Here is a 22729-nt window from a genome sequence, read left to right as displayed (position 1 = left end):
ATCTGTGAGACCAACTTGAACCTGTTGCGAAATCTGAATGGGAAAATCTTTCGCCTTTACACAAAATTCCCCATCACAGGGATTCTTATTGAAATTACTTTATTTTGCCCATGAAAATCGGCTGAACAACAGAAAATGTGCATCACACCTTAAACCATGATTTGTATATTAGTATAAAATGCAAGCCCTCATCAGCACAGATAAATGCATGTTCATGCGCATGTTCATCCCTTGCGTGCAGGGAACATGTAACCCACCAGGTCTCCCAGTTAGGTATTTGTGCAAGAAGTGAACTAGCTTTTGAATAGACTAGCACAACCTTGGGGTTAGTAAAAAGAGAGGAAAAAAGGTAAGCAACTGTCCCATGTTAACCATAAAATGTCCCATGTGCTTGCATTTAATACCATTTAATTTGCTCATTCATAATATCAGACCCATTTAGAAAAGCCTGAGAGGGTTGAGTGAATTATTATGGAAAGATCAGTTTGCATCCTCAAAACTGTTCTCGGTTGGGCAGTCATTATCTACTGTGTTCACCCTGATTACAGACCATGTGTGTTTAGTGGATAGCCATGGCAGAGGACACCAATGCCCGGGTGAGTCTGCATTAGCTCTCCAGTACTTACACTTCAAAGTGCAGCAGACAACAGGAACCCCGAAGGAAACGTAGATGGTTTCTTTCAAACGTGGTCAGGCATGGATGTTCCAGTCTCGTTCTTCATTTCCACAGGTCACCGGCTCCAGGACAAGGAAAGGAACCTTTAAGGACCATTGAATCTCAACTACATTCATTTCCCACACCACATATTCAATGGCTGTGCTGCAAAACCCAGTGAGCTTTCACTTTCTAGGTAGCTCACTAGGTTTTGGTACACAGCCATGTCTTGTATAATTATCAAAGACTATGAAAGTGTTCTTTAACAAAAATGTGTGCTATATGCTTTAAAAAGCAGAGTCCAAATGGTTTAAACTTTAATATTGGGACACTTTTATTTACAGAAGAAAAATTACACTGGATTACAAGAATTCCACAAGTACAGTTGGGCGTATGGAGTGCTCCCTTTAGACTTCTGAAAAGAAATTGGCAACATTCCACAATGTTCTATTGCGCTGAATGTGAAGAGCCTGGTGTTTATGAAAAATATATGCAAAAGTTTTAGTTTTTTGGAGAAATTAGCTGGCCCAAACCAAAGTGAATATGCTGAACATTCAGATGGATATCAAGACTTCTTTCTCAAACTCTGATTGGTAAAATGAGCATGCGTCTAGCAGAATGCCATTTCCATCCTTATTACTGCAGCACAAAGATCCTGATCACCTGCAGACCCCTGATCTCTCATAAAACCAAAGCTTCCTTGCTCAAATTATCCAAAAATGGCATGGATTTGATTACCAAAACAAATTGTATAGCTAACACCTTTGTGATTCATCTGAACCCACCTTCTTGGCCACCTGCATTTCTTTAGCTCTCGATAACATCACTTACACAGAAAACCGTTACATTGATTGCCAATTTTGATGCACATAATTTGTCATCATTTATGTGTGACGCTAAGACAGAACCTGGAATGAATCATATTTTTTTTTCTGTTGTGAAATGTTCCAAAGAAATAACAAGTATTTACATCAGCACACTTGAATAGATATTTTTCATATTTCCTAATCCTTTAAGACTTGGCAACCTCTACTTTCTTTACGTCATTCTTCATCTTTCTACACTCCATGCTCGCTATCACACACATCCAAACACATCCCCACAACAACACGGCCATGCTCAGACGCACACACGTACAAACTTTCACACGGTTCTAAAGGAAAAGCACTTTCTTTTTTTGTTTGTTTCCAAGATATCTCCACAAGAAAGTATGACATACGATGCTCCTCTGATTCTGATGAAACAACAGTGTTGGAAACAAGGACATATTTTCATCCACAAATACACTTGTAATCTATGAGTAATTCATCGTCTAGGCCAAGTTGGACCTGTGTCAGCGCCACCCATGTACCCATGTACCATGTACTCAGTTTGGGGTCAAGTGTGGTTGATCCTTGCTTTGCTTCTGAGCATTCTGTAATTTATTTGCATTTGGGTGAGACATTTAGTGGCAAAAAGGCTAGAAAGTAAACATTACCCAAACAGTTACTCAAAACTACAACACAGACCGCAAAAAAGTGGGGGATTTCCACACGCTTAATTTTGAGTGACGCAATAAGAAGCGATTTTTTTGAGTAACCACGCTGAAAAAGTGCAACGGCCGGATTCCAAAGAAAGATGGAATGAGAGCAAGAGAAAACGTGAAGCTTACGGCGTAGACCCAACCTCCAAGTAACAAAGAATCAGACTCAAAGCAACAGCAAAGCCTTGAAAAAAAAGAAGCCCAAAAAGAAGCGAGAACAAGCACAAATAAACGGGAGCCTGTCTGTTGAGCGGCAACCTCCGAAAAATGTTTCACAAAGCAGTTATCGCGTGGCCTCTTCTGATACCCCGGACGAGGAGTCTCTAACAAACGATCTTACAATTGGTTGGCGTGTTCTTGCTTGTATTCTCATTAGTTTGCTTGCTATTGGTCTCTGGGTGGCTCACTTTGCATGTTTTTTTTAGAGGATAGCAGGGCCTCCATTACGCTTTACTGTCCTCCTGTGTCATGTGTCGGCTGTTGTCACCGTGAACTTTGATCTCGATCGTGTCCGGTTTCAGAGTCTCCTTGCCGTTTTCCTCTTTCAGTGGCAATTTCCTGTCGGAAGAGAAGAAAGGTGCACAGTGGTAAGTTTGAAAGAGTGGTCAAAAACACATTTTCAATTGACAACTAGCCATTGTGGTTCAGACTTAGGGGGCTTTTTGCAGACCAGAGTCTATTTGGCACCACAGTTTGGTTTGTTTTAGGAACTTTATGTACCGATGAGATGCTTGAACAGGTGGCTTCGGGTCAGGTTTGAGCCATGCACCCAAATTACGGCTACTGTTCAAAAGTTTGAGGTCGGTAGGATTTCTAAAAGGCTGCATGTCTTTGATTAGAAATACAGAAATATTGTGAAATATTACATTTATTTTCTATTTTAATATATTTAATATATTTATTTGATATATTTTTCCCAGGATTTTTGGAATATAAAGTTCAGAAGAACAGCATTTATGTGAAAAAGAGATTTTTTTCTGTAACAATGTTAAAGTCTTTACTGTCACTATTAATTAATTTAATGCATATTTGCTTTAATTTCTCTCAAAGAATAAAAAATCTAACAGACCCTAACATTTTTAATGGTACTGTCAGTGTGAAAACAGTCTTATGTCATCATTTACTCACCCTCATGTTCATCCAAACCTCAATGAACGTTTTTTTTAACTGTTTTTGTCCATACAATTAAAGTCAGTGGGGTCAAAAACAATACTGGAACTCCATAAACTTTCATAGTTTTTTTCTTCTTCAAGAAATCTTATTTCGTGATCCACAGACAAAACAAACAAACAAACAAACAAACAAACAAACAAACAAACAAACAAACAAACAAACAAACAAACATTAAATAAATAAATAAACAAACAAACAAACAAATAAATAAATAAATTCATACAGGTTTGGAATGCCATGAAGGTTAGCAAATGTTAAAATATTTTTTTAGGGTGAACTAACTCTTTAACTAGGAACAAATTATCATAATGAAATATTATTTTCAAAGACAAATAATGTCTGTCTTTGCAATCTTTAATTAAAAAGTAACACATTTTCCGCTTTCCTGCTCAGCTCATGAACTTTTTCAACCCTTACCTATCAAAGACTGGAAAAAAATTCACAGCAATAACCCAATGGTTGAAATCAAGCTATCTGGCTTCACTCAAGAATACTTGACATCACATTATTGTTGACTTTAATGTCAACCTATAGGTTTATAAATTAATGTTTTCTGGGGGTTATTTGTGTAACACTCTTGGGCCACAAAGTAAGCATCAGGCCCTGTGACGGATTGGTCGCATATGTGCATTATTTCTAAGGCCCCATGTGTGACTCTTCATCACATGGGATAACATTGGAAAGGAACCTTCCTCTGTAATAATGTTACTTAAGTCCAGGCCAAGGCATTTGGGATGGTATGGGGCTCATATCTGCTTGTTATCGAAACCTGAAGACAATCACGTTCCTTAATCTCTCTGAACTTTTAGCCAAGTAAACTTGGCAGGACTTGAGTTTTTACAGCAGGCAATGCATAGCTACAGATCAGTCACCCTGCAAACCAAAGGACAAAGTCTACACAGGATATCAGTAACCATAAAGGCACCAATCGGAAGCAAAACATTCAATTTAACTAACAATAAAAAGCAGATTGCATTATTCAAATGAGTGATTCACAGTAAACAAACTGATTCTGAACTGTATTTCTTTCACGTACATGCTCCATATAAATCAAAACTGTTTGTCTGTCACACCTTTCTTTTTCTGGCTAACTTGAGGACTTTGTATTGCGGCATGTTTTACTGTCAACTGAACAAATTGTTTGTTGTAGTTCTAAGGTAACATGTAGTGTAACTCATTATAAAAACAAACTAATGATGTTAAATTATTACTTTTTATGCAAAGTAAGCTGCAAGTTATTTTTTCCCACCGATATCTGACTGAGACTCTCTCTTAAGTGGAAGTGATAGGCATTGCGTTTGCAACCTTTTTTGAACTTTAAAATATTTATTATATGCAATGGCATATGACATTTTCAGACTTATAGTGCATGTATTTACATGGGAACTAAAGTTACAGGAAACAATAGCCGCGTTTCCACTGTCGGGCCAGGGCCGGGCCGTGCTAGTGCGTGCCAGGGCCAGTCGCGTTTCCACTGTCACTTCCGGGGCTTGATCGGGGCTTACTCGGGGCCAACGGCCAGGATTTCTGGCCCGTCGAATACCTTGGGCCAAAGCGGGCCAGCTCGGGCTAGAGGAGTGGTTACCAACAGAGGAGGAGTTTACCGTTGGGAGACGGCAGCGCCAGATGATTCTGTCAGCATTAAAGACTTAAAAATAAAATAATTTAAATCGCGTTCATGTTTGAATGCCTTCTGTTTGTGATGCAAAAGACTATGCGCGCTAGCCGTTACCATAGTAAACGCTTGAAGATACGCATAGTAAAAAAATCAACAGCGAACGCTTGAAGAAATCAGACCAATATTAAAGGCTATCACAGTCATGTTTTTATTTTATCTGTCATAGCCTACATCTCGTCTCTTTAAACCGGACTATCAAAAAATAAAGTAACTTTTTTTTTCGGGAGCTTCCTCTGTTTCTCTGACTGAAAATATCTGTATGGGAGTCGAGAGAGTGCTAAAGCTCCTCAGGTCGTATGGCGTATATTTGTAGAAATTATCATTTTTTCTAAATGTAATGTAAATATGTCCTGTAACTAAGTTACCAGATAGGCTAAAGAAACAGACGCGACTGAAAAAGTAAGTGTGTCCTCTTTCTTTTGTGAAATAGACCTAACGGTAATTTATTTCTGAGTGACTAATGTGCAATTTTTACATAAATTAATTCATTATGATCAACGTATCACTTTTTATTGTAAACCTGTGGTAAAACATCGATGCTTGGGTTTTAAATATTCAAGTAGCTGCTAAACAAACAAACAAAAAAAGCTAGCAAACGGCCGCTTTTATCGTGTTTGTTTTCAACGCTGTTTCCAGTGATTTCTGATTAGTTTTCTGATAAAACTTCCATTTGTTGGTGAAATGATGGGTTAGTGTGACGTTGTCCCAGAGAGGCGTGTTACGGGCGTGTTTTAGTGAAGCGCTGTGGAGCTTCTGGCCCGACAGTGGAAACGCATGGCCGGTGCTATTGGCCCGAGGCCATTAGCCCGGCACGGCCCGTTTAAAGCCCTGGCCCGGCCCTGGCCCGACAGTGGAAACGCGGCTAATGCATCTTGTACTCAGGGCTTAAAATAAACAAATAAAATGGGTTCACTTCGAGCAGAATCAGTATTTTAACATTTCTGTTCATGAGTTCCTTCTGTAATATTACCGTTCCAAACATTTTACTAAGAGCTTGTGACTAAACCTCATATGTACATTGGATTCACAATGGTCCTACACTATAGGCTATTACCTGCCATTCATTTTCACTTAAATGTAATACTTGTAATGAGAAAAACTCCTGAGATCTAAAAGCTAATACTAGCGGATTGCCATTGCAAATTACCCATGTCTTGACAACTGAGCACAGGCATTTCACTCATGTTGAATAGGCCGTACTATTTGAATTCATGACTGCAAAATTTAAATCTTAAATAGAACGGTGAAATAACGTTATTAACTGGTTAATAGTAATTTCAAATAAGCGTTTCTGTTCAGAAAGATTACACCTGATTTCCTTTTTCGCTTTTATGTTCAAATTTCATTCCCCGAACCAGCTCAGAGCCCTCCATGTACCAGAACATTACATTAAAAAAAGTATTCTGCTTTAAATGTTAAATCTCTTGGGATAAAAGCATTTGCTAAATGAATAAATGTCAATACAAATGCAAATAACTGATGCAAAAGGGATACTCACAGGTAGGCAGCTTTGCCCTCCTCTAGCTCTTTGCTCTTGCCGCTTGTGGCTGTCTTTTTGCTGCAGAGCTTGCGGGTGATGCACATGAGCAGGCCACACTGGCGCAGGAAGAAGCAGCTGACGTCCACTAGCACGAGCAGCAGCAGCAGGCCAGATAACCCCAGCCCAACCACTGCGCCCAGGCCTAGGCCGCTGAACAGCGAATCTGCTGAGACAGGATACACACACAACCATCAATGACGGGCCTCGACAACACGTACGCTCCTTTACGAGAACCTTTGTTCATGACAAGTAAATACGGAATACGCTGCTCTTAGAATGTGCTGAAAATGGGGTTCCCAGCATTATTGTTTGCTTTACATTTGATTAAAAGGGCATGAAAAGGCACAATGATTCATAAAGGATCATGTGAAAATTGTTCTATGGTTATTTTTGACCAAACAACAGGAAGAAAAGATCTAAAGCTGCGTTTATGCCATGTCATAATTAATCTATTATTAAGCTGTTCACGTCCTCAGACTGGGAATGATGCATTTCTATGGCAATACTAACGGCCAAAAGAATCTGTAGGAGTAGGAGCTTTCAGAAAAAAAACGCTTTTTACAAGTTGAAATCTCCAAGCTGAAAGTAAGATGAAAATAAAGAAAAGTCAATTAAAGCATTCATTAAACATAGTGTAATATAACAACAATCTTCTAGCAAAAACACAATAAATATAGCTATCTCATGTTTTTGCTTTAAGAACTTCAAGGTGATGCAACTCAATTGGCGAAAGCCTTTGCGTGAGGAAATGAGGCTGTCTGAGCTGTTCGCAGGGAAACATCCATGGCAATGTTATTGCTCTAAACACATCAATCACGCATGCTATTGAACGTAACATTGCCATTATAGCAAAAGCATTCCAGAAGTCTGTTGTGTGATCTGGACACAGTGACAGGGCATCAGAGTGAGAAAAGCGACACATGATAGATGAGGGAAGGACAGGCATACTAAAAAGACCTTTGAACAATTTAGTAGCTGTCTGTTTTTTTTTTTTTTTTTTTTATATTCACATCCACCTCAAACGAGTGTAGATTTAGTTCTACCATTTGGTGCGACATTTAAATTTAACCTTAAAAAACAATGCTAAAACTTTACAAGGCTTCATTTGTTAACATAAGTTAACATGAACTAACAATGAACAACTCATTGTTTATGTTAGCTAAAGTATTTGCTAATGTTAACAAATGAGATCTTACTGTAAAGTGGTCCCAAAAAAACTAAAACATTACAGAAGGAACATCCTTAATTAAATCTACGATTGTGACCTCAAAACTTCAGATTAGGAAGATCATTTGACCATCATGATCTATTGACCATTTTCAAATGTCACCATGCGACTGCATATCAGCTTATCCGCGAACGAGTAGCGCTCAAAGACCTCAGATTCATTGATTCTGGTATGGTTTTACTTTTGATGCATGAAGCACATGACCAACTCCACTGTGACTTATCGGCCAACACATCTGTTTTTCACCATCTTGTGCCGTGCTCTCCCTGAGAAATGTGTCCGCACTCCTATAGCTGATTTGTTGTTGATTTATAACATCATTAGAAGCTCAATTTAGCATCTCGTTAATATCACTTATCCTGAAGTTCCACAAATGGGCGTGATCCATCCGCATCTGAGTTCAACGCACTCAATTAATTAAATATGAACGGTGATTGAGACTCAGCAATGAGAAGCAATAACTCAAGCTCGATTGATTGTGTCTGGACGGCACCCTCACTCTGAAGGGAGGTCTGTGGGTGGGCTCTCAGCAGATGATTGACAGGCTAATGAAGCTTGTAATCATGTGTGGGGCTTAATGGCTGTGTCACGCTGATACATGACTAAGTAGGGCTTAAACAGATCCATGGTTTTCTAGTTTGGGAACACTTTTACATGGGAAAACTTGCAGCGTGAAGTACAGGCAATGTTGAGACCCTGCTAATGCACTCTCTTCAAGGTTGAAGTACTGTATATCCCTCAGCCTTTGAGCTGCACCGCTTAATCATTCAAACACTTACCTCTGCACTTACAACACCAGTAAATGCAGAAAGCTGGAGACTGGATGGGGTCTAAAAATAGACTTCAGTCAAATCCGTGTAAATCTGTTATGAGGGGGCTTCAGATTAGATGAAAATGACACCCTTTCTCCATGCATAGTTCAGCAAATGTTTACCAAATGCATTTAATGTTGTATGACAGTCATTAACCTAATAGGATGTATACCTTGGGCCACAAAAATAAACAAAAAATTGACAATAAAGCCATGTCAGCTGCCATTACCCAAGTCTTCGTCACATGGTCGTTCAGAAATCATTCTAATAAGCTGATTAGCTGCCTAAGAAGCATTTCTTAGAATATTAATATTTTTGTGGAAAGTATTACTTTTAAATAAAGTTTTAATGACCCTAACATTTTCAACAGTAGCATTGAGCCTATATAATAAAAAATAACTACATTCCCCTTAATGATCAAAATATTGCATGATATGATTGATATAACACATGCATACAATATCTGTTGAATATAAGTATTTTAGGGTTTCACATCCCTTTATGTTCAAATTAAATCAAAACTTTAAATTATTGATCAGTGTGTGTTATTCCAATGAAAAATTGCTTGTTTTTATAATATTTTAATCATAATGTACTGTAAGATCTTGATGATCATCAATCCTAACTTTTCCAACACTTCTGATATAATTTTTTTTCACAACCCAATCAGTTTCTGATTAAATATTCGGTTTGACTAAATAATGCAATGGTTTACAAAAGTAATTGGGTTGTGAATGTATTTCATAATAAATGTCACATGGAGTCAGGAAGAAGTGTAAAGAATGAAATTCTGTCGAATTGGAGAAATCACTTCCAGAAATTATGGCGAAATTGAATCATGAACAGCCAAGCAAATGTTGCCAAACTCATGAATAGTCAAGCAAGCGTTTGCCAAATGCATTTGATGTGCTATGAAAGAACATCAGGTTTTTTGATACTAAGCTAAATGGCCAAAGTACACCTCCTAGCTCACATGAAATGCCACTTTTATAGCTTTTTGGGTTGTATTAAGTGGATACATTGAGCTGACCAGTGACAGTTTGGTCCTTTTTACTAATCATCCCATAAAACCCAAAGAGCACTCCATAAAATGAGACAGTTTTCTTATCTCCAGGCTGAATGGCTTCCTTCTGGAGTCCTGAGGTAATTTAAAGCTTTGGCCATTATGGAAAAGGTCCCAAGTTTTAAGACTCCTCCTCCTCCCCTCACCCTATGCTGACCCAGCAACCTCTGCACTACCTACACAGAGGACACAAGCCAAGCATGACTCCATAATGATGGTTTAAAGACTCTAACGCTCATTAAGACGCTATGCTTGACGAGCAGAAGGGACCCTCTAGTCGTTAAACGATTAATAGACCGACTGCCGTCAGGATAGCCATTATCAGTGGCAAAGATGTCTTTGCGCAGCATGAGGTTGGACTGATGGGTCAGAACGAATGAAATGGGTGTCAAGTGGCACCAATTAAACATCGCTTTTCCATACTTTTAATAGAATTCTCTATGACACTTGTAGTGTATCTGGGGAAATTATCATTATCGTAACCATTTCATTGGTTGGTCATGTATAAACAGAACATAATTCCAAATGAATGTCATTATAAATTTCACATTCATCTAGAGGATCTTAAATAATTGTTGGTCTATTTGTTTCAATAAACGTTTTTTTCTTTCAACACAACAATTTTGGAAGTCAAGTTTACAATATGCTCAGGTCTCAGACACCACAATCACATTTACTTAATGGATTTATCAAAAAGAGCTGCCATTTTCACCCTCAAAGTTCACCCAAAAATGAAAATTCTGCCATAATTTATCCACCCACATGTTGTTTTTACCTGGTATTAATTTCTTTCTTCTGTCAAACACAAAATAAGATATTTTGAATAACTTTTCAAATGTTTTTGTCAGTAAAATGCAAGTAAATGGTCTAAATAACATTGAATATTGCTATATAGCCAAAGGAGGAGACATTTTTAAAAGTCTTTAATTTTTGTGTGTATAGACCCCCATCTCTGCAATGTCTTTTCTTTCCCTGTACTAGAGACACGTTGTTGCTCGTGTTGTTTAAGGAAATGTCTGATACCTTCTGATTTATGACTTCATACACCTGGCTTTAGAACAAATGGCTGTACGCTGGCTAGCTGGATGGACTTAGCTTATTTCTCTTCCAGAAACAAAAAAAAAACCTTATTTATGGGTGGTGTGATCAGCAGTAATGGACAGCAGTAAAACAACAGGTCCATTTTCATTTGCCCGAATCTTTTCCAGCTGGAACAGTCAACAAAGAGCCATTCTAATCTTATAAGAAGTCAAGCCACATTAGGAAATAAAGGCCTTAATGGACTGGGCTTCAGACCCTTTCTTTTAACGAGAAAAATATTGAGGTTTTTGACATACCCATAAATGAAATGCAATGTTCTATTGCCGTGTAATGAGAGAATGGAGAGGGCAGCGCGTAGAGATGATCGAGATTAATGGTCTCCATTGACTTGACTTCCATTGATTTGAGAGGTATGCCTCGAGGGGATTAAAACCTCTCAACAAAATTTACAATGATAAAAATTTAAACTGCAAAACATTATGAGATACTAATTGTGATAATGTGCTATGGACACAACAACAAGGAATGTTTGTTACCATTTTCTCAAAAAAAAAAACAAAACAATAAAAATGATTGTGGATGATGCTTTGTGGACAAGAGAGGATCAGAGACAGATTACCTTCTATAAACTCAAGATCACTTAAAAGAGTCATAGGATGCTAAATTAATTTTTATATGGTGTTTGCATATACATGTGTCTTTAAAGCGTGTGGACACAACCACCATACAATGAAAAAAATCCATTCACTCCTTTTTTTTAATCCTCAAAAAGCCTAAACACTCAATAATCAAGCCGTTTGGATTTTCTAAGCAATATGATGTCATATTGCTCATGCTCCGCCCACAACCACTGACGGATTGTCCCATATTAGCTTATTTACGACACCCCCCATGGAAGTGAGGGGTGGGGGGAGCAGTTGCTCATTATCATTTAAGAAACATGCACCGAAACGGGTCGCTGAAACAGAGCTGTTTTTGAGGAGGTAAAAGGGTATTGTTTTACACAACCATTGAGTATGTTACAAACTTTACATGAAGACCCTAAAGAATCATACCAATTGTGGAATATGCAGTCCAAATGCAATGTCCTACCTGCCTTTCAACATAGGCATTTTCATAACCAAATTGCCTACCCTTCCTTTAAGATATCGGGTTTCATTGCTTCCGTGAAAAATAAGGAACCTTGTCATTCGTAATTCTGCTAAATAGCCCTTCAGAATTGACAAAGACTTTTTCAATCTTTATCTTTGCTTGATTGTTTTACTGGCTAATATTAAATTTGAGCTATTCGCTGTGCAGTACAATGATTCAGATAATACAATGCTTTTGTATTTCTTATAATAATAAACCAAATTATGTAAACAAACTGCTTTATATGTCAGTGTTCTACATTAACTGGTTCACTGGTACACTGACAACAAGTCATGATTAGTCTTAGGATTCTGAGCTCAGAGGCTGAACATCAGAGTTTATTTGAGAAATTCCGACAAAGACTTCTACACTGATTCTGACATGAATTCAAATATATTCTTCAAACATGCAGCATCAGTATAGCATAGACTTTCTATAGTTATGGTCTTTACATTTCATGGTTCTCAAAATGCATTCTTCAGATGACAGAAAATAAACAAGCTTCTGACTAAAGCACACACTTCATCAAATCAAGACTGCAATACTGCATCCACACAGTAAAGAAAGTGAAGCATATCCATTCTTACTATTTTAAAACATACACTACCGTTCAAAAGTTTGAGGTCAGAACGATTTTTTTAATGAATGTTTTTTTTTTTAACTTTCTATTTATCAAAGAATCCTAAAAAAAATTATCATGGTTTCTACAAAAATTTTAAGCAGCACAACTGTTTTCTCCCTTTGATAATAACAAGAAATTATGCTTGGGCACCAAATCAGCATTTCAGAATGATTTCTGAAGGATCATGTGACCCTGAAGAATGGATTAATGGCTGCTGAAAATTCAGCTTTGCCATCACAGGAATAAATAACATTTTAAAATATATGAAATTAGAAAACAGTTATTTATATATATAATATTTTTCTTTATTTAATCAAACAACTGCAGCCTTGGAAACCATAAGACTTTCAAAAACAATTTAAAAATCCCACCGACCTAAACTCTTGAACGATCAGCTGATTTTAGTCCTTTACAATGACATGGAACAATGAGTGTTAGCTTAATTCACTGTATTCAAATACTACAACTCCTGCATGGCAGCAACATACTACACAAATATTCATATTCACAGACTGCACATGATTCCAGTTACTAATGTTCTTTCTCATCTAAACCGAGAATATACAATAAAATGGCATGAAAATGTCTCTGCCAGAGGTGTACCCAGAAAATGAAAATTAATGTGCATTATATGTTGACTCACTGCAAGGGAGAAGTCTTGTTTTATGTTTCTCAGTCTCACATTATGGGTAACAGAAAATCGGCCTGTTTGATTTATGAGACCAGTGTTTAAAAGTCATATCAATTTGAAATCCTACTTGACTCCATTTAATGAGTGCTGCGTTCTATGTCTTTGTGTGCGTGTATCAGCAACATCATTAAATGCATTCTCTCAAGCGATGCAGCTGCTGACATTTCCCATAGACATAATAAACCAAAACAAAAGAGCCTGTGGATGCACAGAAGATGGAAAAGCCCTAATGCTGGTGGCTTACTGTGTCTTTTGTAAACACCAGCAAAAAGGAGCTCATTATACAAAACTAAGGGTCTGATCACTACAGGTGGAGAGAGTAAATTAATCACTCAGTTTTTCCTCTTCCTTTGTTGTCAGTAATATGCAAGACCTTTATGGATCAAAAAAGCAAGCTGGATTTGGAATGGAGGGAGGCCAGGATAGTGGAGGGATCAGCTCACAAGCATATAGGCTCGGACAATAACAAGAACGCCACCAGAGTCTGATAAGGAGCATTGAAACGGCACGGCTAAGGGTCAGCGAGCCATTGGTGGGGGTGAAAAAAAAAAGTCCCTGGCTCAGTCTTTTGGGCTCATTCCAGGCAAAGTGAAGATGGAGCAATGTCAACACAGACATGAGAACAGCAACAATGACAGAGAAGCTCCGAAGACGGTCACCGTATGGACAGGCTGCGCATGGGGACGTCCACGTCCGGTTGGAGGGGGCTTGCAACACTGATCTGCAATGAGATGGAGGGGAGAGGGAGTGGGAAGGAAGAGGGAAAGACATACAGTAGGTGTGTGGAGCCAGCAAAGGACGCAGGATGGTTACACACACACGAGAGAATGAAAAGCAGTTTATTCACAACATTGAGCGTTGGGTTAATAGAAAAGATGATTACAAAAGTGGAAATGATATTATTTTGGTGCAGGTCAGGAGATAAACATGGGTGAATGTGACAAAAATGTTGACACATGAGCGAGCAGTCCAAACCAGTGTCCGTTGTAAAGGTTTGTTTGATTGAAAGGATCGCGGGGTGTTTATAGGCAAACAGAAAAGCAAGTTTAGTGGCAGTTCATAGCAAAACAAAAAGCCCAGCGATTTGCGGTGTGGCCCAGAATGTTTTGCATAATTCATTAGGTGGGAATTGGAGAACAGGATTGTTTAGAGTGAAACAACGAGACAAAGCACAATAGAATTATAAATAAGAGCATGGGCCAGCGGGGATGAAGAAGTGCAGGTGGAGAAGGAGAGAAAAAGGAAAGGATGAGAAAGAGTTGGGGGAGAATATACAAATGACATCAAATTAACAAGGTAAATCCAAGATGCTGAGGAGCAGTGCTGTCAACACACACACTCACATTGAGATATTTTTCATTCAGATACACATATGCATGCACTGACACGGCATCTATGAATATTTAACATATAATTGGACAAATTTAAATATCATCTGTCAGTATCATAGAATTCTATCTATCTATCTATCTATCTATCTATCTATCTATCTATCTATCTATCTATCTATCTATCTATCTATCTATCTATCTATCTATCTATCTATCTATCTATCTATCTATCTATCTATCTATCTATCTATCTATCTATCTATCTATCTATCTATCTATCTATCTATCTATCTATCATGCTATGGTGGTAATGTGAGGACATGTCCTCACAACTTTATGAAACAGCTTGCAGCTGCAATTTTGTGTTTGTCAGTTGCGTCCCCTAATATAATCCACTCACGTATACAGCAGCAATTTTGCTTGGTTCATTAAAACAAACATTGTTATTAGAGCAGGTATGAGCCTGAGACCTGACGCATTCAAAGCAAAACACTTACATCGACACCATTATGTACTGCATTTATCCTCTATTCCAAACATCTATCAAACTAAAAGACAAATTTCCAGGATTGACAGTGGGAGGAAGTTAAATAGAAAACAATCCACAATACGTGGTATAAAGAGAACTTGGAATTGAATCATTTAAATAGTTGATTTCATGACCATATTGTGATTCATAAATCATTTTTTATCAATAAATAGAAAAGCATTTGCAAATTTCCAAGATAAATCTAGAATGTCTATTTAGCAAAAACAATAAAAAAAAAAATAATCTCGGTACAGTACTTCTGCATAACACAGCTATAGCGTATCAGCGCAGTAAGTGAATTGTATGTGCCTTTGTTAGGTGAATATTAATATGTAACTCTTGAAAGCCATGTTTATATCATATGTGATATGCTGATGGTATGATATATATATATATATATATATATATATATATATATATATATATATATATATATATATATATATATATATAAATAAAAATAAAAATGTAAAAACCACCATTATCATTAAACCATACAATATAATCACAATATAAATCCTTGGCCTGAGAGAAAGCCCTATCGAAATGGTCTTTTCTATGTATTTCCCAAACAATTATACTATTGTTTTTCTTTTCTATGTATTTCCCAAACAATTATACTATTGTGTGTAAAAAAACCCAGCCTTTTCTTTTGACAGTAGATTAAGTGGCTATAATTTGAGTGTTATTTTCAACCAGAGGAAAGTTCTAGTATGTTTTTTTGATTACGACGACACAAACACAGAGGTAGGCCTATTGAGAGTAGACAGGCAATCAACAGAGCTCTTTAAAATGTGTTTACCCTTACATTGCTTTCCATTTAAAAAAACATTAGAAAGGTATTATTGTATTACTGATGGGGAACACAAACCACTTCTGTGGATTTGGCTGGTTAAACTATCAGTTTTACTATATGTGCATCCAGCAAATTACCATTTATGCTTACACCATTCAGACATCCATTGGCTACCAAAGAGCTTTTGATTGATTCTTGAATTTTTCTGATTTCATTGTAACCCCAGATTTGTTGGGACCCAGTAAATATTAAAAGCCTTCTTATAAAAGCATGACTTCAAAAAAAGAACATCACTGCAAACTGTACATGGTCAGTCAGCCAAACAGTGATATGGGGGCACTAACAGATGGACAGCTACTGTAGGGCCCGTTCACACCAAGGATGATAACTATTAACAATAATGATAATCCTTCTTAAAGGAGAACTCCGGTCAATTTTAACATTGAGCTCATTTTTTTGTACATTTGGAGTGCTGTCAATACAGAGAACAACGACAAAAATCGGTGTTGCCAAAGTCCAAAGTAGTCGATTGCCGAGTTCACGCGCATAGGTTTAGTTACCTATGATCACGCGCGTGAACTCGGCAATCGATTACTTTGGACTTCAATCGAAAAACAGGATGTAAACAGGTATTTGCGCTGACTGAAATAACATCATTTTTATACATATCTTTTACATCTACTGCAGTCAGATCCACTCGTGTTCACTCAGAAGGAATCACTCACATTTTCTGTGCACTTGTAATGACACATCAAGGATGTTAAGAGGCTAAAAGCAGGTTTAGTACTTGCCCTATTGAAGTCAACAGGGTGCAAATTTTAAAAATAGAATAACTCGGTGTAGGCAACACCGATTTTTGTCGTTGTTCTCTGTATTGACAGCACTCCAAATGTACAAAAAAATTAGCTCAATGTTAAAATTGACCGGAGTTCTCCTTTAATGACACAGCACAACTATATAACGATAACTGCACAGAGGACGAATATCGTTATAATCCCTTTCACAACAATTTTTTTCCAGCTGATGAACGATAAAAACATTGACAGCAATCAGGATCCATTCTGCTTTAAAGAGCTTGAGAATTTAAGGTGGCAGATGACAAATCTGCAGCGCTCGCATATAATAAACAGTGCGGATGGTTGGTGTGGATGGTAATATAGTTATTGCTATAGTTATAGTGATCGTTCTTGGTGTGAATGGGCATTTAGACATATTTTATCATATTCGTTTTATTTTTGTCGGATAATATCTTTCTCATCTCTTTTTTCCTAAGGAGAAAGTGTTTTCTCTGACGATTTGCTCCTGATTAGGACACAGAATCGGCTCCACGTTTGATTGTGATTCTGAGATACATGAGCTCCATCAAGCGTGGGTGCTGGCAAGTGTGCTGAACTGTAGCGAAGCATATAATTATAATAGGAGACATATAATTTCAGCTATAGATATTGTGAGTGGGTGATGAAGTGCTGTAGATAATCGAACTCAATTTGTCCAATGAAAAAGAGTAATACTTTGCATGTGTTGTGGAAGTACTTGTACCTGTGATATCAGGTTTCTGAGGCATGGAGAACTTCACAAAGGTGGGTTCAGATAGGCCTTTGACGTTGCGGGCGGTGATTTCCACCTCATACTGCGTATTCCACTGGAGCGGTTGCAGCAGCACAAAATCATTCACACCTGGAACCAGTTTTGTCATCCACTGTTCTTCCTTGTCCTACACAAAACCACAAGTGTTTCATAAAACATGTACAAGCATAAACATACAGAATGAGCATATGACTATACAATTGGCTTTAGGGCACATAAGACTTGTTCGAACAATTAGTTCTCACTGTCAGAGCTGTAAAGTTCAGAAAATAAAAGTCCTCCTCAGTATTTTGTTCCAATCACCTAGATTTGCTAAATTAGCACAGTTTTCAGCCAGGAGATTAGTGAAATCAGCTGGCTGAGTTCATGGGTGGAATAAATATATGGCAGGACTTTTACTTTCTTTTTCTTTTTCCAGGGGTCAGACTTTTACTTTCTGACCCCTGGACTTTACACCTCCACATTTTGACACATACTGTACATATGACAACTTATCGGCATAAACAAATCTTGTTAATGCATGTGAGCGGCGTGCGCTCACAGGTGTGTGAATATTGGCTATTTTTATAATTGATTTGAACATCTGCGTAAAAAAGGTTGCACACATATGTGTACGCACGATTAGTGAATGAGACCCGTTGTTTTATTTGCAACAATGACAAAATGAAAAATGATATTGTGCTCCTCAAGGGGAGAAATGGAACAGATCACATTTGTTTAGCTATGCAAATTCACTTATATTCAAATAGCTTCAACAACATATTTTTAATTATCTATTAATTGTCATTTAATTTGTCGCATTTGTCATATTTAGGCATATGTGTCAATTGATTGGTTGCAAATATAAATACAATTTGGTCATTTATTTATACAAAGTGAATTTATTTTTTGAAACATAAATAGTACTTCATCGATTTTCTCTGATGGATGGAAATCAAAACATAAGATTATATATTATGAGGCCGTCTGATCCTTCATTCTCCGAGCAACAGATAAAGAAAGAGATGCTTTTCTCTAATACTCAAACTTTTTCACACACTTGAGCAGAAAACTCCAACACATCCATTATTCTCTTTGTGTCCCTGCCTGCAGAGAATCTGAGCACGAGTGTGAGCATAATATAGTGTGTGTGTGTGTGTGTGTGTTTGTGTGTGTGCCGGCTGTTCCGCCAGCTAAACTTTTAAAACTAGGCCCACACATACTGCCTTCAAAAACTCACTGCTTTTATATTTTGACATTTTCAAAACGCCTCAGCTCTTTAAAGGCTAAATGGTTGAATGTGCCTTTCACATGTCGACAGTCCTTAGGCATACTGTGACATCTCCATTTCCCCTGTTCTCACCTCCACATGCACAGACTGAGCAAATGAGAGAGAGGGAGAGCGAGAGAAAGAAAAAAAAAAGAAAAAAGGGAAGAGTACAAATAAAAGAGAGGGAAAAGATGCCAGCGGACCCTATTACGGTAGAGGAGGAAGTGAGGCATCACCAAACAGACTGAGACAGACAGAGATGAAGCAAATGAGGAAATGTTGAGGCCCATGAGGGGAAAAACAAACAGAGGGATTGTAGGAGAGAGAGCAAGCAAGCTGTGGTGAATGTGTGTATATACTAGTGTGGTAACACTCAATAACCTTTCAGAACCTGTAGAAAAACTGTATTGATTGTGAAACAGTGGTGACATTGTAACTCCATGACGCAAAGTTACACAAGGCCTTTTAGAATGCTGACATCCTCACAGGCACAGCTCTTGCTCCATGTGAGATCTACTCGGAGTCTTGTTGTTGAAGGGTCTAATTTTATGCTACTAACAAATATTGACTGCAATAGTCATGTGAATAGTCGCCAACCCGGAAGTTAGCGTCACCCTGGTTCCCTCGACAAAAACCCTACAGGATTTTTCCATTTGCTTTTGGATTATTGCAGAAAATAAGGTCTGTGACTAACAAAAGCTTATGATTTTTACAAGTTTTGTTCATCGTGATAATCTTCACAAATTAACATTATGTTTATGGATTTTGAAGCGTAAATACAATGAGCAGAAGTCAAAAGCTAAATGTAGGCTATGAATAAAATACACCACAGTCCCATGACTTCAACCTCACCATCACTAAGCTTCTGACAACTCTTTCAGTCTTTGTTTTAAAACATTTTCCCTGAAAGTTAGAGTATTAATAGTTCGCAAAAGCATGATTATAAACACAGCGAGGCTGTGAATGCGGACTAGTGAGTAGATGAGTTTACCTGTTCAGCATGATGACGCTTAATGACAACCTCTGCTGTCCCATTTAGCCACTTGTAAGCAACCACCTTTTACAAGACAAGTAAAAGTTTAAAAAAAAAAATCACAAGAGGGTATTACTGATGTATTTTATATATCTTGAGCTCGTGTTCAACACAGACCTTATTTCCAGACCATATGACCAGATACTATGTATTCTAAACAAAACAATAAGCGTTGGGCGAGAACACTATTTCTGTAAAATGAGTGGGCACAGATAATTGTGTAATACTTTGTGAGTACAGATATCATTTTTTTATGTGTATATATTCACATATTCATTCATTTTCCCCCTGCTGAATAAGAGGAGGTTAATAGCTGCTTCACCACCAAATTAAAAGATCCATGCGACTGCCACTAGGGGGCGAACTTCAGAATTGTTGTGAATGTCAGAGGAAAAAAGACGGCTTAAAGGAGTGTCAAAATCTTAATTGTTAAAAAAACTGGGCTGCATCCAATAATTGTGCAAAATAAGCATAATAAAAGTGTTCTTACGTGCACCGAGAAACATAGCCTACAGATTTTAGCCTTCTTCTCAGGAATATTTAGATATTTCAATTGAATAAAACTCCAACAAAAGAACTAGCTTGGTTAGCTGATTTCCTGAAAAGTCCATAGATATCGCAATCGCAAAATATCGTGTAACCAAATAAATGTATAAAAAAGAGGAGTCCAAAGGAACAGATTGCATTATTTTAGCTACGTAAATGATAATATACCTATATTTCTATTGATTTCACATAAAGCTAATAATAATTACAATAGACTACCCTCAACCCAAATCATAAATAACCCTAAAAGAATTCATTTTATATTTTTGGAATAATAATAAAAAAACATTGTGGGCTTTATTTCCCCATTGAGAATATCTCTGAATGTCCCCTCGACATTGTTTTTCTATCATGCTGGGGACTTTCCTTTGACTTATATTGTTTTTATATTCATAAGCTGTATATTCTCATGGGAAGTATTGGCTTTCCCCCACAGTGTATGTGATTTCAGTTTCATCAACATTATGCAAAACCTGATCCACCCAAACCCCTCGATCGCACGCACACCAGTTTTAAGGAAAACGTCAATGCAGTTACACCTGACGCACAATAGTTATTGGGAAGAAAAGCCCTAAAAACAGCAGAATATCTTGTGCAAGAATTAGTTAAGAATGTTTTTATGCACGCTGTAGATCGTGCTGGTGCATAAACAAGGGGCATGGGCTCAAACAAAGAAATGCATTTTCACTGCTCATTACCAAAAGCATCGCCCACTCGTCTCCATGTGTTTACTGGAATAACACCCTCTGCATTTCAGCTCAATCTCAGACGCTACACTTACAAAAAACCAAACCACAGGATTCCTTTTAGTGCTGTTTTATTTACAGCTAGTTAATGATGAAGTTCATTGCAATTTGTAAAATGCTGTTCTGCTGGGCACAAACTAACAATTCCCCAATTAAGTCATAATAAAAAAATGATGGTAACACGGTCCAATTCTCACTATTAACTAGTTGCTTATTAGCATGCATATTTCTAGGATATTAATCCACCCACCCATCCACCTTAATATCCTACAACAAATAACAATAAAATCCACCTACAAAAACCTTTCACAGTATAATTAATACATTATTATAATAAATAAATTAGTAAATAATTAAATAACATATGTATTTAATTAATAATAATAAAAAAAAAAAAATAATCTAAAAAACCTCCATAGAAAGAGGTTGTACCTTTGTATTCTGCATCATTTAAGCATGAACATTACCAGGCTTGATGAATCCTTTGAATCAAAGTAAAATCATCACCACTGCAAAGTTTCATAAACTGAATAAACATTGATACAGCGCTACAGCAAAGTTTCCCTTGCGAGACTGGTTCATTGCGACTTTAAGAGCAGCTCACTTACTGTTTTGTATTTGACAATGTATTCCAGGATGGGCATTCCTCCATCGTCCTGCTTGACCAGACCCAGTCGGTACGCCTTCCCCACCCCTCGTTGACCCTGAACCGAAGGGGGACTTGGCTCTCCTGAATAACGAAAAAAGAAAACAATGTATGAATGACCCACATTCATATTCATAACTGGTTGTCTATTAACTCAATGGTTGGCAGCAAAATACTACTACAATAGAGTAACGGCTGAAGGTTGTTTTTCCAAACCTACGCAGTTTAAGGGTCAAAGCAGATGGCACTCACGTATAGGCAGAGTTTGAAAGCTCTCTGTGCGGCTGAACTCCCCCTGACCTTTTCCATTCACCGCCGCTACTCTCACCTCATAGGTGGTGTTGGGCTCAAGGTTAGTGAGCAACACGATTGCTGTGGGAGAGAAAAACAGAGTACATGGTTTTAAATGATTGCTTTCTCTAGTCATGCTCTTGGAAACAGGCCTTTTCAGGATTATTTATATTAGCTCAGAGTCCTTGAAGTAGCCTAAACTTGGTTATCTGATTGTCTAATGTGCTCTTAAAGATCCTGCAGACCCATTTGAGTGTTGTGGGTAGAGAAAAAAAATCAATTTAAGCAATGTAAGTTCAGGTTGGACTGGAGTTGTATCTCCCACACCTATTTTGACCCTAGTTTGGGCAATTCTGTGTGCCAATCTGATAAAATTCAACATTAATCTATAATAAAAGCCAATTTGAGTGCTATATTCCTGTCGAAGCTCTGAAATGATCTAAAATTTAAAAAAAAAAAAAAAAAAAATATATATATATATATATATATATATATATTTATATATATATATATATATATATATATATATATATATATATATATATATATATATATATATATATCGCTGTGTACAGTGTTTCCCATACATTGATTTATTTGTGGTGGCCTGCCACAATATCAACACTGACCGCCCCAATGATAGGTTTTTAATGTCGTGTTTTGCGCCATTACTGTCAAACAAACTAAAATTGAAAGCGCAATAAGGCTTTGTGTCAGGCACGTGCACACATAGACATCAAAGGGGGCTTGAGCACCTGCCCTTTTTATTCCTGGAGAGAAAGTGCCCTTTTTTCTGGGGTGCTTTTTTTCTATTTTTGA

The 22729-nt window shown here is 37.4% G+C and overlaps 1 protein-coding gene across 1 annotated transcript in view; it reads right to left on the bottom strand.

Annotated features, from left to right (window-relative positions):
• Positions 1-968: 968 nt before the first annotated feature.
• LOC308692837 (neural cell adhesion molecule 2) overlaps positions 969-22729 on the bottom strand; it is a gene marked incomplete at its 5' end in the record, with an annotated part of 70737 nt that continues 48976 nt past the window's right edge. Inside the window, 5 exons of the mRNA XM_081369245.1 lie at positions 969-2735; positions 6527-6731; positions 17352-17526; positions 21582-21703; positions 21872-21991. Of these exons, the coding sequence (XP_081225371.1) occupies positions 2621-2735; positions 6527-6731; positions 17352-17526; positions 21582-21703; positions 21872-21991 (737 nt within the window). The 3' untranslated portion in view covers positions 969-2620. The remainder of the gene's footprint in view (positions 2736-6526; positions 6732-17351; positions 17527-21581; positions 21704-21871; positions 21992-22729) is intronic.

Source organism: Scardinius erythrophthalmus (genome assembly GCF_964197995.2).
Source record: "Scardinius erythrophthalmus genome assembly, chromosome: 6".
Lineage (NCBI taxonomy): Eukaryota > Metazoa > Chordata > Actinopteri > Cypriniformes > Leuciscidae > Scardinius > Scardinius erythrophthalmus.
Note: the sequence above shows the minus strand (reverse complement) of the source record. Positions and strands in the feature narration are given on the sequence as shown.